Genomic DNA, 15,468 nt, shown 5'->3' on the forward strand with positions numbered 1-15,468 from the left:
ATTTCGCATTTGTTTTGGTGAAGAGGGAAAACGTCAAGTTAGGTTTAACGAAACACGTAATATCCGGTTGAGTGCTTTTAGCTTAAAGTGTGTGTGGATTTAAATAGATTTGTGGATGTGCAATGACATTCGCAGAGGAGAAAAAACAAATGAGAATGAGACTATGAAAGTAGCATAGTTTTAAAGTTTGAAAATGTTGAGGAAAAAAATATTTTAATAGTGAAACTTCTAATGTCCACATTTTCAATATTTTTGGAAAATTTTTGAGCAAAGAAATGTTTTTTTAAAAAGTGAAAGCGAATTTTGCTGGATTTTGGTTGATTTTTAAAATATTCTTAAAGAAAATATTAGAATTTTTACTGATATATATGTAATCGCTTTGGATATTTTAAGGATTTTTTGGAAGATTTTTACTCATTAAAAAAATATTTGCAAGAATTTTCTTGCCAAATTTGGAGGATTTTTTAAATCTTTTTTTTTCAGAGAAACTTGTAACAAATTATTATTATTATTATTATTTCCTTCCTGAAAGTTTTGCAAATCGTCTAAAATTTATGAAATTTTTTGCTGAATTTTTAAAAATTTTTTCAGTCAGGGAAACTATATTTTTGGTGCTCATAAATTAAGACAACAGGGGGCTAAAACATTATCGTGCTCTTATTTTGAAATCCAACCTGTTTCCGAATCCGGGCTAACGTTGTGTCGCTTTACCGGCGGTGATAAGGCGCTGCCAGAGCTGGCAACAACATACGTTCTGCTTCACGGAACCCGTGCAGCTGAAACCAACCAATATGGAGCCGTGACGGGCCGGACCGGAACGCGGATTCATGCTCGGTAGGTGACCGGAGCCCGAGCTACTTTTCGCCGTCGAGCTGAGAGCCGCTAACGGCCGCGCGGGTCGCTGGAGAAGCTACAATGAGCTCGGAGCGCCAGAGCGACAGCGAGGACGCCGACGAGTCGCAGGACAGGCCCGACGGCGGCAGCGACAAAGACGAGGACCCCGATATCGACGACTCGGACGAGGACGATGACATCGCCCAGAGGGTTTCTCCTCCGCCGCCTGGGAGCACCGAGAACCGGCCGGGGCGCGGCGAGGGCTCCCCCGCGCCAGAGGAGCGAGAGCCCCGCTGCCCACCGGCCGCCGCCACCGCGCCGCAGAAGGGGAGCGGCGGCAGCGACGGCGGGGGCTCCGGCACCGACATGGGCCGGGGGAGCAGCCTGTTCTCCTGGCTGCAGAGCAGGACTATAAGACGGGGGGTGTTTGTGGACCCGGCCCGGGACAACTTCAGGACAATGACCAGCCTGTACTGCTCCATGAATCCGGCTGTGGAGTCGGTGGACCTGAGCACCAAGACCCATGGAGCCGTGTTCAACCTGGAGTACTCCCCGGACGGGTAAGACCACATTCTGGGGCTGCTTTTAGGCCCTGGGGGTAAAATAATAACCACATTTCCTCATGTGATATCCTGCAAAAAAAAAAAAAAAAAACCTCACATGCATGCACTGCTTCATATGCATGTGCAATCTGCAAACCTGATTAGTAAAGCTGCACAAATACCACCATAACCTGACAATTTAACAGTCAGAGTTGCACGTTTATCCAGTTTTCTTGCATTTTTTTTCCTTCAGTAAACACAACTAATGAGTCCAAGCTCGGCTGACCAGACAGCAGGTTTAAGTAAATCCATCCTGCAGCCAAACCAGGTCAAGCTGTGCAGTCTGGGTCACATTTGTTTGGAGGCTCATGTTACAGCAGGACTTAACACACATGTCTGTTTCCTGCACACTCAGGTGTTATTGTGAGGGAATACATTGTTTTCACAGCAGATAAGTGATCCTAAACCTTCTGTCTGGGGCCTTAAAGAAGAGAATTATCCTAATTTTAGTATTTTTATGCTAATTACTGCAACTGTTAGTGCAGGGACACTCCTCACAGTATTTTGCATCACTGTTTCAGTTTTATTTGAGCGAAAATATAATTTAATTTCAGTGAATTTGACTAATTGCAATTTCCACCACACTTGCTGCATGCTTTGTAGTAAAATAGTGTAAAAATGCAACCAAATTTTGACACTAGTGTGCTCTTTTTCCTAAAATACGGTTAAATATTATAATATTTGATGCATTTCGGAGCCAAAAAAAAGAATAACCACCACTGCTCTGCTGGCTACTGTAAAAGCTGATGGAGCAATCTGAACAAAAGTTTTTTACAGAAAAAAAAATTAGTAAAAATAATATGTAAATAGTAAACAATGTATGTTATTTAATATTTATACACAATGAAAACTAATATAATAACATAAAAATAATCCAACTATAATAATAAAATAATCAAAAGAAATAATGAAAAATTAAAAAAAGAATTAAAAATAAAACTGATGTATTTTTGCAACAGTGGGTTTTTCAGGGTTAAACTTTATTTATGTAGGTTTATTGTTTATCCTTGGTTTGTAAAACATATTCGATGGACTACAAATTGCAAAAAATGTTAGCAATTTTTCCATTTTTTATCATTTAACTTAATTGTTTTTGGTGTTTTGGTGCTTGATGCATTTTAAAATATTAGACAGTTCAGTTCTCAATCATAAAGATTAAAATTACACCATTATTTACTGGTACATATATGTAATTCACAGTTTATATCTTTGTAAACAAGGAAAATGTTTTATTCAGGCAACAAATGTTTCAGTTAATGTTTATTATGGGGCAATATTGTATAGACTACCAGTCAAAAACTTGGACATACCTTCTCAGTCACTGCTTTTTTTGTTTATTTATATTTTTCTCTATATTGTAGATTAATAATTATAGTTTTGATGTCTTCAGGATTAATCTACAATTTAGAAAATAATTAATTAGAAACTATTGAATGAGAAGGTGTGTCCAAACGTTTGACTGGTGGTTGTAAGTACATGATGATAATAAAGCTGTAAGAATACAGTGAAATCCTGTCGACGATAGTGTTGTGTACACTATTTTACTTTAAATTATAGGAACTTTTATGACTGTGTTGATGAATAATCCCAGTTTTCAGGGAAGTCTTTTCATTCACCCTTGCATTTATGGGGTCTTAAAGTGTGAAATAGTGTCCGGAAATCGTCCCTCGTGTCCAGAATCGTCAGCTCTTTCCTCATTCTTGTGTCTCAGGTCTGTTCTGACCGTGGCCTGTGAGCAGACCGAGGTCCTCCTGTTTGATCCCATCTCATCCAGACACATCAAGACCCTGACGGAGGCCCACGAGGACTGCGTCAACAACATACGGTGCGTTTGTTTAATCCTGAATAACTCAGAGCGGGTTTGCAAACTAAGCATTTTATATGTAAAATGAGGCTGCCTTCTTTTGTCTGACTTCTGTCGTTTGTCTCATGTTTTTGTCATTTTGTGTTTCCTTTTTGTCTCGCTTGTGTATTTTTTTGTCTTATTTTTGCCATTTTGTGTTTAGCTTTATTTATTGTTTTGTGTATCCTTTTGTGTTGTTTTGTCTCAGTTGTGTCGTTTTGTGTCATTTTTTGTCATTTTTGTGATATTTTGTCTTTGTTTTGGTTCTTTTTTTGTCGTTTGTCTCATTTTGTTTGTCATTTTTGTTGTTTTGTGTTTCCTTTTTGTCTCGCTTGCTTTTTTTTGTCTTATTTTTGCCATTTGTGTTTTGCTTTATTCATTGTTTGTGGATCATTTTGTGCTTTTTTTTTGTCTCACTTGTGTTGTTTGCCTGTTTTTTGTCGCTTTTTAACTTTTTTGTTGAATTTTTTGACTCTTTCTTGTTTTTTTCGTCTCATTTTTTGTCGTTTTGTTTCTTGCTTTTGCCATTTTGTGTCTCATTTTTGTCATTTTGTGTCATTTTTGTAATATTTTGTCTTGTGTTTGTCGTCATTTGCAGTAAAACACGATATCATTCAGTTCCAGATACCTGTGACTAAAAGTTTTGTGCCTTTGTCGGTACTCTGTGATCTGTAAGTTGTAATGTGTAAAATGATAAGCTGAGGCATAATGTTGTTGAAATTGAATTTTTTTTTTCTTAAAAATGTTTAGTTTGTTCTTCATGTTTTTGTAAAAAGATGGTTATTTTCTGAATGTACTTTTTTTGCAGTAAAACAAAGGAAGCATTTGGAGTTGTGGTTATTTATAGGTTATTATTCTCCTGTTTTGCTGGTCACTTGAGATCAGATTGGACTGAATGTGGCCCCTGAACTAAGATGAGTTTGGCATCCCTGCTGTAAATCATCTGTTTTTACCAGAGTAGGTCAAATCATGAAGCGTAGCAGCCAGTAAAAGACACCTTCTGAGGATCTAAAGACAAAATCTGCTCTTCTTCTTGCAGGTTTTTGGACAATCGCCTGTTTGCCACCTGCTCCGACGACACCACAATAGCATTATGGGATCTCCGGAAGCTGAACTCGAAGGTTTGCTCGCTGCACGGCCACGCCAGCTGGGTGAAGAACATCGAGTACGACACCAACACCCGGCTGCTCGTCACGTCCGGCTTCGACGGCAACGTCATCACGTGGGACACTAACAGGTCGGGTTCAATTTTTATCATATTGTCATTTTACTTTTTTAAAAATCTGATATAAACACACAGAGCGCCAATAAACAAACCGCTGGTCAGCACAAGACCAAACAGGAAAAGCCAGACCAGTCAAAGAGGGTCAAAAAGAGAGGAAAGATAACCAAAAATTCAAAATGATGACAAATTAATTAACTTGCGTAGAATAATTAAGGAATCTAGTAGCTTCCACAAAAGTTAAAAATGATTTCCTGGTTGTATTTTCTCCAGTAAATGATACATAACTTCCATAAAATTTATCTGATGTCCACACACTGGAGGTCAGGTGTCCAATTCTGTATATTTTTTAAATAAATAAAAGAAAATGGTAAATATTTTAAGAAAAATGTCCTGATTTTGTCTTTTTGTCATCTGTTTTATGTATAATTCACTCAAGTCGGATGTTAAAACGAGATAAAAATCCATGTTTATTGACTTCTTTTAGGGTTAAAAGCAGAAGAATTATTCTTTTTTTTTTCTTAATATACTATCACATATAGCTCTAAAAGGTGAAAAATGTCCTTCTCAGTTATTAGGGTGATGTCTTCAAATTGCTTACAGTCCAAAACCCCCCAAAATAGCAGGTAGCCCTTTATATAAAATGGAGAAAAGCCAGAAATGATCACATTTAAGAAGCAGGAACCGGCAAATGTTCACCTTTTTTTTCTTAATAAATGAAATTATTGATTGATTGACGTGTTTCATCAGTGCTCTCAGCTAATTTCCTGTCAGTCAGCTTATTTTTCAACACTTATACCGAAAATGTGGAAAAGTTCCTGGAAAAATGTCCCGTTGCCGTGGTTACATTAACTGTAGCAGCAGCTGCACATAAAAGTCCAACCAGTACATCACTGACTATTTAACGATCTCTTCTCCTTCTGCCCCGCATCAAATAAACACTTCTAAAGGTGGATGAATGGGGGTTTTGGCTTTAATTCAACATTAATTATCTCCAGCAGACATTATACTGTGGATTTACTTTTCTTATCTAAACTGGTTGTTTCTGATCAGTTCCTCCCACTTTGAGCAGAAACTTTTAACCATAAATTATAGAATAAAGCTGAAACAAACTGTCCTCATCCGTTCTTCCTCTGCAGGTTTACTGAGGACGGCTGCCCGCACAAAAAGTTCTTCCACACTCGCTACCTGATGAGGATGCGTCTGACGCCCGACTGTTCCAAGATGCTGATTTCTACTTCCTCAGGCTACCTGCTGATCCTCCACGACCTGGACCTCACCCAGTCCCTGGAGGTGGGCAGCTACCGGATGCTGCGAGCTCGACGGACCCCCCTCAGCTCAGGTTTGTTGTTTTTTTCCGTCATTTTATTTGCATTAAAGGGGAACTTTGTTTTTTTTCAACCTGGGGTCTGTTTTCATGTCATTTCATACATGTGAGTGATGGAGAAATGAATTTTCAACATAGCTCCAGTATTTAGCCAGGCAGGAAGCTTAGCAGCTCAGCTTGCAGCTCAGCTAGCGAAAAGTATGGGGCAACTTGCCCCCCCCACGTCAAAGTCCGCCTTAACGAGCTTTTTTCCCCACACTGACCGGCTCGGATAGTCTCAACGAGTGTCCCACAACATACTAGAGATGAGAAGTGAACGAAAACCTCCACATTACCTGGCGATCGCTCTTTGTTGTGGTCTGTATCCAAATCTCATTCCGAAATCACGCGATAGTTCGCGCCAAAACACCGGTGGGGGAAACGACTATCGCGCGATTTCGGAACGAGATTTGCTTTCTAGCGTCCAGAGATTTGGATACAGACCACAACAAATAGCGATCACCAAGTAATGTGCTAGCTGAGCTGCTAGCTGAGCTGCTAAGCTGCCTGCCTGGCTAAATACTGGAGCTATGTCGAAAATTCATTTCTCCATCACTCACATGTATGAAATGACATATGAAAACAGACCCCAGGTTGAAAAAAACCGAAGTTCCCCTTTAATGTTTATTTTAATGATTCTTCCATGCTTCTGTGCTCCACACCTCACTAGCTGAACATTTGCTTATCGATAGACGCTACATTTACCGTTGCTCCCTGAACGCCTCACAGTGCAGGCTATGGTAGATGCTGCTCGGTGGCTGCGGAGCGCTCTGACAGTTGTGTGAGGAAAAATTAGTTTGAAAAGAGTGAGATAAAGTGTTCTAATCTCTGATTTGTTTAAGATTGAACCGAGTGATTTCATCCATATAAGCTGTTTTCTATGAGCCGAGAAAATGGCACATTGTATGAGAAGAGCGCATTTTTAAATGTAAAGACTGCAGTCGATCGTTTTTGTCTTGTGCTTAGAAGCTTGAAACATGATTGTATTTAATAGTTATTTAATTTTGTAGCCCTGCTGCTGAGCTAGCTCTTCTCATTGTCTAGCTCACTGTTTGGTTATCTTCCTGACTGAGACACACCTGTCACAGTAAATTTTCAAGTCTTCATGCTGTGATTATTTTCAGTCTTGCTTCTGAAACTGTTGATTATTTTCTCTGTTAATCGATTCATATTTTGATCTTAAATGGTAAAAAATATTGATTATTGTTTCCCAAAGAATTTGTCCACAAATCAAAGATATTTCATTTACTGTCCAAAAGGAGGAAAGAAGCCTGAGAAAAAAGATACAACCAAGAAGTTAAAATCTGAGAATTTAGACTTTTTTTTTCTCCTAACAGATTATTCAAATATAAATTAATTGATAATCAAAATAGTTGACAATTAATTTAATATCTGGCTAACTAGTTTATGAATTGACTAGGGCTGGTCCCGAATATCCCGAATTTCCAAATATTCGTTCGCGACAGTGGTATCCGGATATTAATTTTGGTATCCGAATATTCGCCCCGCCACGCCCCTGTGCCGGTCTGACGTTACCGGGCGGAACGAATGGCTCACATCGGCTCATCTCGTCATGTGATCACATAAACATATACACATATGTCTATAACATATACACATATGTCTATGTGATCACCCCCTCCTCCCCTCAGAAGAAAATAGGAATATTCGGAGCTCGTCTCTTCCCTTCGGCTCATCTCGGCTCCTCCATTCGTGTTTGTAAACACCACCCGAATGGCCGGGTTGCTGCCGACTCTGACATCATGCTTCACTTCGTTGCATAAACACAAGACAAGATGCCGAAGACCTCCACTGTTTGGGAATTCTTCAGTTTAACTAAAGACAAAACGAAGCCCATCCCCATCCCCCCCACCCCCACCCCCGCCTTGTCGGACGTTACGGGGCGGAACGAATATTCGGATATTCGTCTTTAATAGGGCCCGAATATCCAGAGACCACTATTCGGGCCAGCCTTAGAATTGACTAACTGTTGTAGCTCTGGCTGGAAATATAAAACAATCGTTGTTTATCTATTTTTCTTTATTTTATTCCATTTTAAATGTGATATTTTTGTGTTATAGCTTTTGACCACTTGTGAATATAATGCCCTGCTGTTGTCTAAGTGTTAGATCAATTCTCATTTGGACAATAATTCACTCTGTCTGTGATTCTGCAGATGGAGGCACGTCAGCGTCCAGGTCGGCCAGCACTCCTCGCCAGGGAAACGACTCCAGTAAGATCCATCCTCACAGAGAAGGTGAGACTCAAACGTGGTGTAAAACTGAATGATTCCTGCTGCAAGAGGTTCCAGACTATAAAACAAACACATTTCCTCCCAGGCCTTTCACCCAGGAACAGCCTGGAGGTTCTGACTCCAGAGATCCCAGGAGAGAGGGACCGAGGGAACTGCATCACCTCCCTGCAGCTGCACCCGAAAGGCTGGGCGACGCTGATCCGCTGCTCCAGCAACATGGACGACCAGGAGGTGAGAAAATAAACACAAATATTCTCAAGACATGGCCCTGAAGTTTGCTTAATATCCTCGTCCGCCCTTCCCCTATTTTGGAGGAAAAACGCCTAAAATAACAAACCCAAATTGAAACTGCTGCAGCTTCTGAATCACTCTGATTTAATGCATGAATGAGGTTTTGCCAGAAAGAAAAGTTTCTCAGAAAACCTGGAGGTGATAAATCAGAAGATTTTTCAACACCGAAAACCCAAAGAATGCCAGTTAGTATGAATAATGTATATACTATTTGTAATCCTGTAACTTCCACTATCAAAATGCAACACCTGACTTTAAGCGGTGTGTTTTGGCTGCTGGTTTGGATCCTCTGATATCAAATATTCCCATGTTTAGAGGTATTATGTGTGTGTGTCGACACACTAAAAGAAGCTAAGAGGAACAGACTGCAGATTCAAGCGTCCTCTGGGAGTTTTCTGGATCTTAAACCTCCTTGCTGCATGTCTCCCTCTTCATGATTTATAGATCTGAAAGCATCCTGTGCATCTAAATCTAATACGTAACTCCTCGCCTCCGCTGATGCACTTTAAGAACTGCAACTTACTGACAGACTGCACCATAAATCTATCTGTAGTCTATGATGAATTCACCGTCAGCAGGCCTGAATGAGGGAATTTGTTGCTTGTTTTTGGTGCAAAAGATCACACGTGGTTTGAGAGGTTTACCTACATGCACCTCTGACGGCCTCCCTGTGCTCTCGCTTTTGGTGTTGTGGCTTGAAGATGACATTAAAAAATAAACTCCTGTATCAGTTCAGACACCAGTGAACTTGCCAGAAAAGAAGCTGTACCAATTATGAGGAATAGAAAGCTGTTTGAAGCTTCAGACTTCGGGACCTAAACGAATTTTTCCGAACTGAAACGAGATGCAAATCTAATCAGACATTTAATACCAGCTGTCAGGATGTGACAGTTGGCACCAAATTAGAACTGAGGAATGACACTCAAGCATCACATGGACTAATTCATTGAACTGTTGTTTTAATTGACAAAGCTTTCTTAATTGGAGCTGCTTTGGCTGGGCTTATGAAGTTTATGAAGGACCTGTGGAAAATCTACTCAAACTTACCATTAATTTGGCGTTTGTTTTTTTTTTCAAAATAATAGAACAAACGTGATTTGAGGGGAGTCTGAACACTGTCAGATCCGACCTCAGTCTGAGGATAAGTAACCCAGCTGACCTGAACAGACTCCCACAAAGAGAGAACACAGACACCAGCTGCAGCTTGATGATTTATCAGTTAATTTGATCATTTAATTAGCAGCTGTGGTGGGAAAAAGCAGCATTTTACAGGCTTCAAACACACATTTACAGAGCCGCAGCCTTCTGGTTGACTGACTGGCTGATGTATTCTCATCTGGTTGGATAATCATTAGTGTTAGTTTAATAAGGAGAAAAGTGAAACATGCAGAATACTTTTGGTGGCAGGAGGAACACAATACAATATAACACACACCACCATTTTCTCACAATTTGGAACTGGCTTGACCTAATGTAGACTGTAAGTTGAAGTTATTTATGGTTTGCTACAAATAGAATAACAGACAAACTTACAACGATCGTCGCACCGCCGCGTTCTTTGGTGAGGTAATGATCTTTTAGATGATCATTTATTATCAGTGTGTCCATTTCATGTGTTTTTATTAGTACAGGGTGTCCCTAAAGTGTGGAACTATAATGTCTTTGCCTCCCCATATTATATATGGCTTTGTCAAACCATTAAATTCATCTTCTATCTTTTGATATGTCCAACAATCATGTCCACTGAGAAGAACCAGTTCAACTCTTTCTTCTTTCAACAAAGCCGTATTTAATCTGTGGTTTCCTACATGTCCACACTTGAGGGACGCCGTGTAGAATAACCTCCTGGTAGCATGGGTGTTGAACAAGCGCTCAAGGATCAAAGGGTCTGAGGCCAACAACAGAAGATATTTTTTACACTTTTCCCCAAAAGTGTTTGGGAAGATGGTCTGTTGTTCTTGTATGTTATGGAACTAATCATGAAGTTACATTTACATCTATGTATACTGACCAATGAAAAGAAATTAGACTGTTGAATTCACTATAAATGCTGCTGCAGTTGTACTTCTTTGAGAATCTCGACAAACTCCCGCCTCGTGTACGATATTAAATCTGCCAACAACCCAGCGAAATGTTTTGTGCTTTCTGAGTTTGATGATGCAGCAAATCTAAACGACAGGCGGCATGGCTCAGTGGGTAGAGTGGCCGTCTTGTAACTGGAAGGTTGCCGGTTCGATCCTCGGCCCATCGAGCTCATGTCGAGGTGTCCCTGAGCAAGACACCGAACCCCTAGTTGCTCCTGGTGGGTCGTGGTTAGTGCCTTGCATGGCAGCTTCCGCCATCAGTGTGTGTGTGTGTGAATGGGTGAATGTGATGTATCATGTAAAGTGCTTTGGAAAAAAGCGCTATATAAATGCAACCATTTACCATTTACAGGGGACAGGAGCATTCTTGCTGTAAAACAAAAGCCAAAGCTTTTATGCAAGAAAGAGGAAGACACAGCATGAATCCGACGTCCTAATTGATCTTCAGATAACGTCACCAAGCACTAAACATACGTAATGTTTGGTCACATTTAACCGTTTTAATTACAGTTTACCGTTTGCTTTCACTGCAGTCCTGTCGGGTGATTATGCGACTTGTAAAAAGCCACTAATGGTCGGTTGTTGTCACTGCGGTTCCTGGATCGGCGTCAAGTGTGTTGATGGATGCTTTAAGAGCCTGATGTTAAACTGACTGCATCACCTCCGTCTTTCTTCCTGTCTCCAGTGGACTTGTGTCTACGAGTTCCAGGAGGGAGCCCCCACCCGTCCGCTGGTGTCGCCCCGCTGCTCGCTCCGCCTCACCCACTACATCGAGGAGGCCAACGTGGGCCGAGGCTACATCAAGGAGCTGTGCTTCAGCCCCGACGGCCGGCTCATCTGCTCTCCGTACGGCTACGGCGTCCGGCTGCTGGCCTTCGACGAGCGCTGTGGCGAGCTGGCCGACTGCATGCCCGTCCAGACCAGCTGCCTCAGGGAGGTCCGCTCCATCTACTCGCACAGCGATGTGGTTCTCACCACAAAGTTCTCCCCAACGCACTGCCAGCTGGCCTCGGGCTGCCTCAGCGGACGCGTGGCTCTTTACCAGCCCAAGTTTTAGCATCCGACACTGAAGAACGACACTCTGCAGACCTGGGTGAAGAAGTGCTCATCAGGGCTGCTGCACAGAAATGTATCACAGAAGCATTTACCTGTTGATAATTATTGATAGTTACTCAAAATTTTTGTGTATCCAAACCATCAAAGCAAACTGTTTTTTTTTTTTTTTTTAAATTCTCAAAAATGTCCCCAAATGGAATACCTGGCATTTGTTTTAAAGTGCTCCGTAAGCCAAATGAGAGGGATTCCACGCTCCTGGAGATCTTTTAAACACCAAGTTTAGTATTGTGATCATCTATATGGAAAGCAGCCCTGAAAAAGTACTTCTACACTCAGGTCTGCAGCTGTGAAGCAGGCTGAGGAAGTACTCTCTACTCGCAGCCCTTTGATAAGCTGCATCAGCCTCTGAACATCAAGAAAAAAAAAAGGCAGTTGGGCTTTGCAAACTAGACTCCGACCCAGACCGAGGAGCGAGTTTGGAGTCCAAACGCGGAAGCTCTGGAGCTGCATTCGAACTCTGCGGCTCTTTTTCATACTAAAGGTTGATTTTGGTCTCTATAGCAGTAGGATTTTTTTTTTTTTTTGAGACTCGGCACATCCAGATGTTGCCGTCTCAGGACAAAACGAACACTAAAGGATGCAAACAGACAGACGACAAACCCATAAAGCCTGAAGCGTCCTCCGCTGCGCATCCTGTCGCTCTCTGCTGCTCTGCTCATGCCTTTTTTTCCACAGGTGCTGCTTCTCTGCTCATACAATCTGAACTCCAGACTTCAAGGACCTCATCATCAGCATCATCTTCGACGCCTTTACCTTTCTTTTTTTGTTTTTTCCTCCTTCCTTAACCTTTTTTAGCAAGTTTTACTGATGTAATGATGTTGGCACTACTCATAGCACGGTGTTTTCCATTGATTCTGCGCTTTTGTGGTGTCCATTTTACATCGGAATCAGTTCTCATTTCACTTCATTTCACTGTTTTTGTGTTTAAAAAAAAAAAAAAAAAAAACTCCAGCTGCTGTCAGTACCCAGTTTCTGTACAAACAAAATTGTACTTGCAATCATGCAGTTCTTTCCTACAACACAAGGCTGGCATTATTATATATTTTCACAACTGAAACATCTGGCTTTTATCGTATATTTGTTCGGGGCTACTTCCAGCAGCAAAATAATACACATTAATACAATTTTGGTCCACTCAGGAGTATTTTCAGCTCCAGAAAGTTACAACTACTGTGCTCTTGTGTGACTGACTAATGTGTTTTTAATAGTTTTGTGGACAACATCGAAGAAATAAGCTATTTCAGGCTTTGGAGGAACGGGTAATATTCGCTGGATTAACTCGTCGTTATTGGGGATTTACTGACTCCAAGAAAAATGTAAAATACTGCCAGCCCTCTTCTTCAGCTGCCTCGTTTATTTACCTGTTGCCAAGAGATGTGAAGTATTTTTTTGTCCCTGAATCTTATTTTGTTCACTCTATGTTCCCATCACTTGAAGTTTTTAGTGTTGTCATGAAGCTGACCACCCAGGCTTTTTTTTTTTTTTTTTTTTTTTAAATATTTTCCTCTCTACCGAGCGCTTTGACTGTTCTAGTATCAGCAACGCTTTTGTGTTTTCAACCAGTGTAGTATAGCTGCTGTAAGCACACGCCTGATTGTAAACTGGCTGCAGTAACGTACTGACTGACCGCAGAATAGATAATAACTCGCTGTTAGAAACAAACAAAACAAAAAGATAGACATAAGCCTATACTACTATGCATACCCGCCTTTATGAAGATTCTCCTTTCTTGTTTATGCGAGGCTCTGTGTTTGAGCTATCAGATGCCAAAATGTGTTTTTTGCTTGGAGTTGTCTGTAGTGAACCGTGAGCTGAGAGCGAAAAAGAGAACATCTGCTATTCAAAAATAGGAAAAAATGTGAATTTTTTGAGGAATTGTTGGAGAACACGCTTTCTGGTGATGTCTTTATGGTGTTTGATACGACTCAGCTATTGTAATTGCAGTTTTCTGACCGATATTGCAATTTGAACCAGAATTTATTTGTTTAAAGTCAAGCTTCAGTTTGATATTCACCATTTAGTATATTTTAAATATGTGATGAAGCATTGCAGCAGGCGAAACAATCAAAAACGTGACTGTCACACAAAGAGGAAAGCATGTATTTGTCAAACCTTTAATACATTTTAAAACCTGGTTCAGATACACTGCATACTCAGTGTTTCAAATTGCAATTTTACACCATTTCATTGTGCATCTCTTGTGTTAAATCAGATTTTGTGGCATTGATGTTACTTTGGACAAGTGGTTGTTGATATCTGTGTTATTCAGACTTTAAAACAGGTGACAAAAAGGTTTGTATACCTAACAATATTCAGATCCTACATGTTTTAGCTCCAGGTACAATTAGGTGATGATTTTAGACCTATAATGTGAGCATTTGCAGCTTTTAAAATAAGTTGCTGCAGATGTGTAAGAGCGCTGCAGCTAATATTAATTTCCATTGTTGACTTTTTATCCTGATTAATGGAGGAGTTGTTTGGTCTATAAAATATCATAAAAGGGTGAAAAATGTTGATCACTGTTTCCCAAAGTCTATAATGATGGATTCAATTATCTTGTTTTGTCCACAACCCAAAGATATTCAGTTTAAAGTCATCGAGAAGTAAAGAAAGTAGAAAATGTCCACTTTTACTTTGTAAATGCAAAGCTAGCATCCGGTTAGCTTAGCATAAAGACTGTAAATGTAGGAAATTAGCTTTTTTTTTAACGCGTTTTAGCTCCGACAAAATCCACGGACAGCACCTCCAAAAGTCAGCAATTAACGGTTGTATATATTTTTGTTTAATGCTTACGCATAAAAACCGTAAAAGTGTAAATTCAACATTTTTGGGGGTTCGTCTATTTCTTGGGTGGGATCAGTAACTTCCCTGGCCCCTCTACTGGTTGTTTGGCAACGTCACATAACCGTTGTTTAAATGGTAAATTGTGGGTGTTGCACTTCGGGTTTTGTATAGTTGAAACAAACAAGATATGAAGTGTTCACATGTGAGTTTCGGATGTGCAGGTAGATGGGTTTTCAAAAAAAAAAGTCAAGCTAGCTGTTTTCTAATGTATTTCACTTTTGCTAAGAAGCTAATGCTAACCGGCTGCTAGCGTGCTAGCTTCGTATTAGCCGTGAACTCACCGCCAGAAAACATTTTGGAAAAAAAAAAAAGAGGAATTGTGTGTTTTAGTGTGAAAAGATGAAGTTGTCAAAACAGCAGATGTGATTCTACAGTTCCCAGCTCACAACATGGTCCTGTAAGTAAAGAGAAAGGATGCTTTTAACACGTTGTACCTCAGTTTACTGCTCAAAATATGTGTGTTTTTCCACTGTAGGCTCAATTTCACCTTCAGCTCAGTCAATTCAGGGAGTTTTGTTTTCTGCAGTAGCTGAATTTCTCGTTTTAAACAAATTACAAATCCAAAATTCATCAGTACACTCCGACATTTCTTAATTTAATTGACTGAGCTGACTGTTAAAGGATGCTTTGTATTCACTGCTGCTTTTATTTCAATTCCACTCCCAAGCTCTTCCCAGAGAAGTGTCTTATCTGCCATTTTCACTTCAGGTATAGCAACTATAAACCTGGGTTCATTCTTATGGATTGCATTTTTTTTTTTTGTTTAATTTTTTTGTCCAGTTCTGGGTTTTAACCTGTGCTCAGCTGTGGGTTAAATGAATGTTCCCGGTAGTTCTGTTGTGTTCGCCTAGGCTGGAGGAAAGGTAGACAAGACATGAAAACATGTTGAATATTGTTGGCACTGTTGTTTCCTACATGACTATTTACAGCAAGTAATCCGACCAGTGATACTAAACATGGTACTTACTATCACAGAAATAAAAGTTAGCTTCTTTTGCACTGCTGACTGTTC

The 15,468-nt window shown here is 40.3% G+C and overlaps 1 protein-coding gene across 1 annotated transcript; it reads left to right on the top strand.

Moving 5' to 3' along the window:
- Positions 1 to 693: 693 nt before the first annotated feature.
- wdr32 (WD repeat domain 32) lies at positions 694 to 15,455 on the top strand. Its single transcript, XM_022216918.2, has 7 exons — positions 694 to 1,394; positions 3,148 to 3,261; positions 4,319 to 4,516; positions 5,641 to 5,843; positions 8,044 to 8,124; positions 8,207 to 8,352; positions 11,182 to 15,455. Exons 1-7 carry the CDS (start codon positions 916 to 918, stop codon positions 11,551 to 11,553), a joined length of 1,593 nt encoding a protein of 530 aa, XP_022072610.2. The 5' UTR covers positions 694 to 915; the 3' UTR covers positions 11,554 to 15,455.
- Positions 15,456 to 15,468: the final 13 nt, after the last annotated feature.

This window comes from Acanthochromis polyacanthus, chromosome 1, assembly GCF_021347895.1.
Source record: "Acanthochromis polyacanthus isolate Apoly-LR-REF ecotype Palm Island chromosome 1, KAUST_Apoly_ChrSc, whole genome shotgun sequence".
Classification (NCBI taxonomy): Eukaryota; Metazoa; Chordata; class Actinopteri; family Pomacentridae; genus Acanthochromis; species Acanthochromis polyacanthus.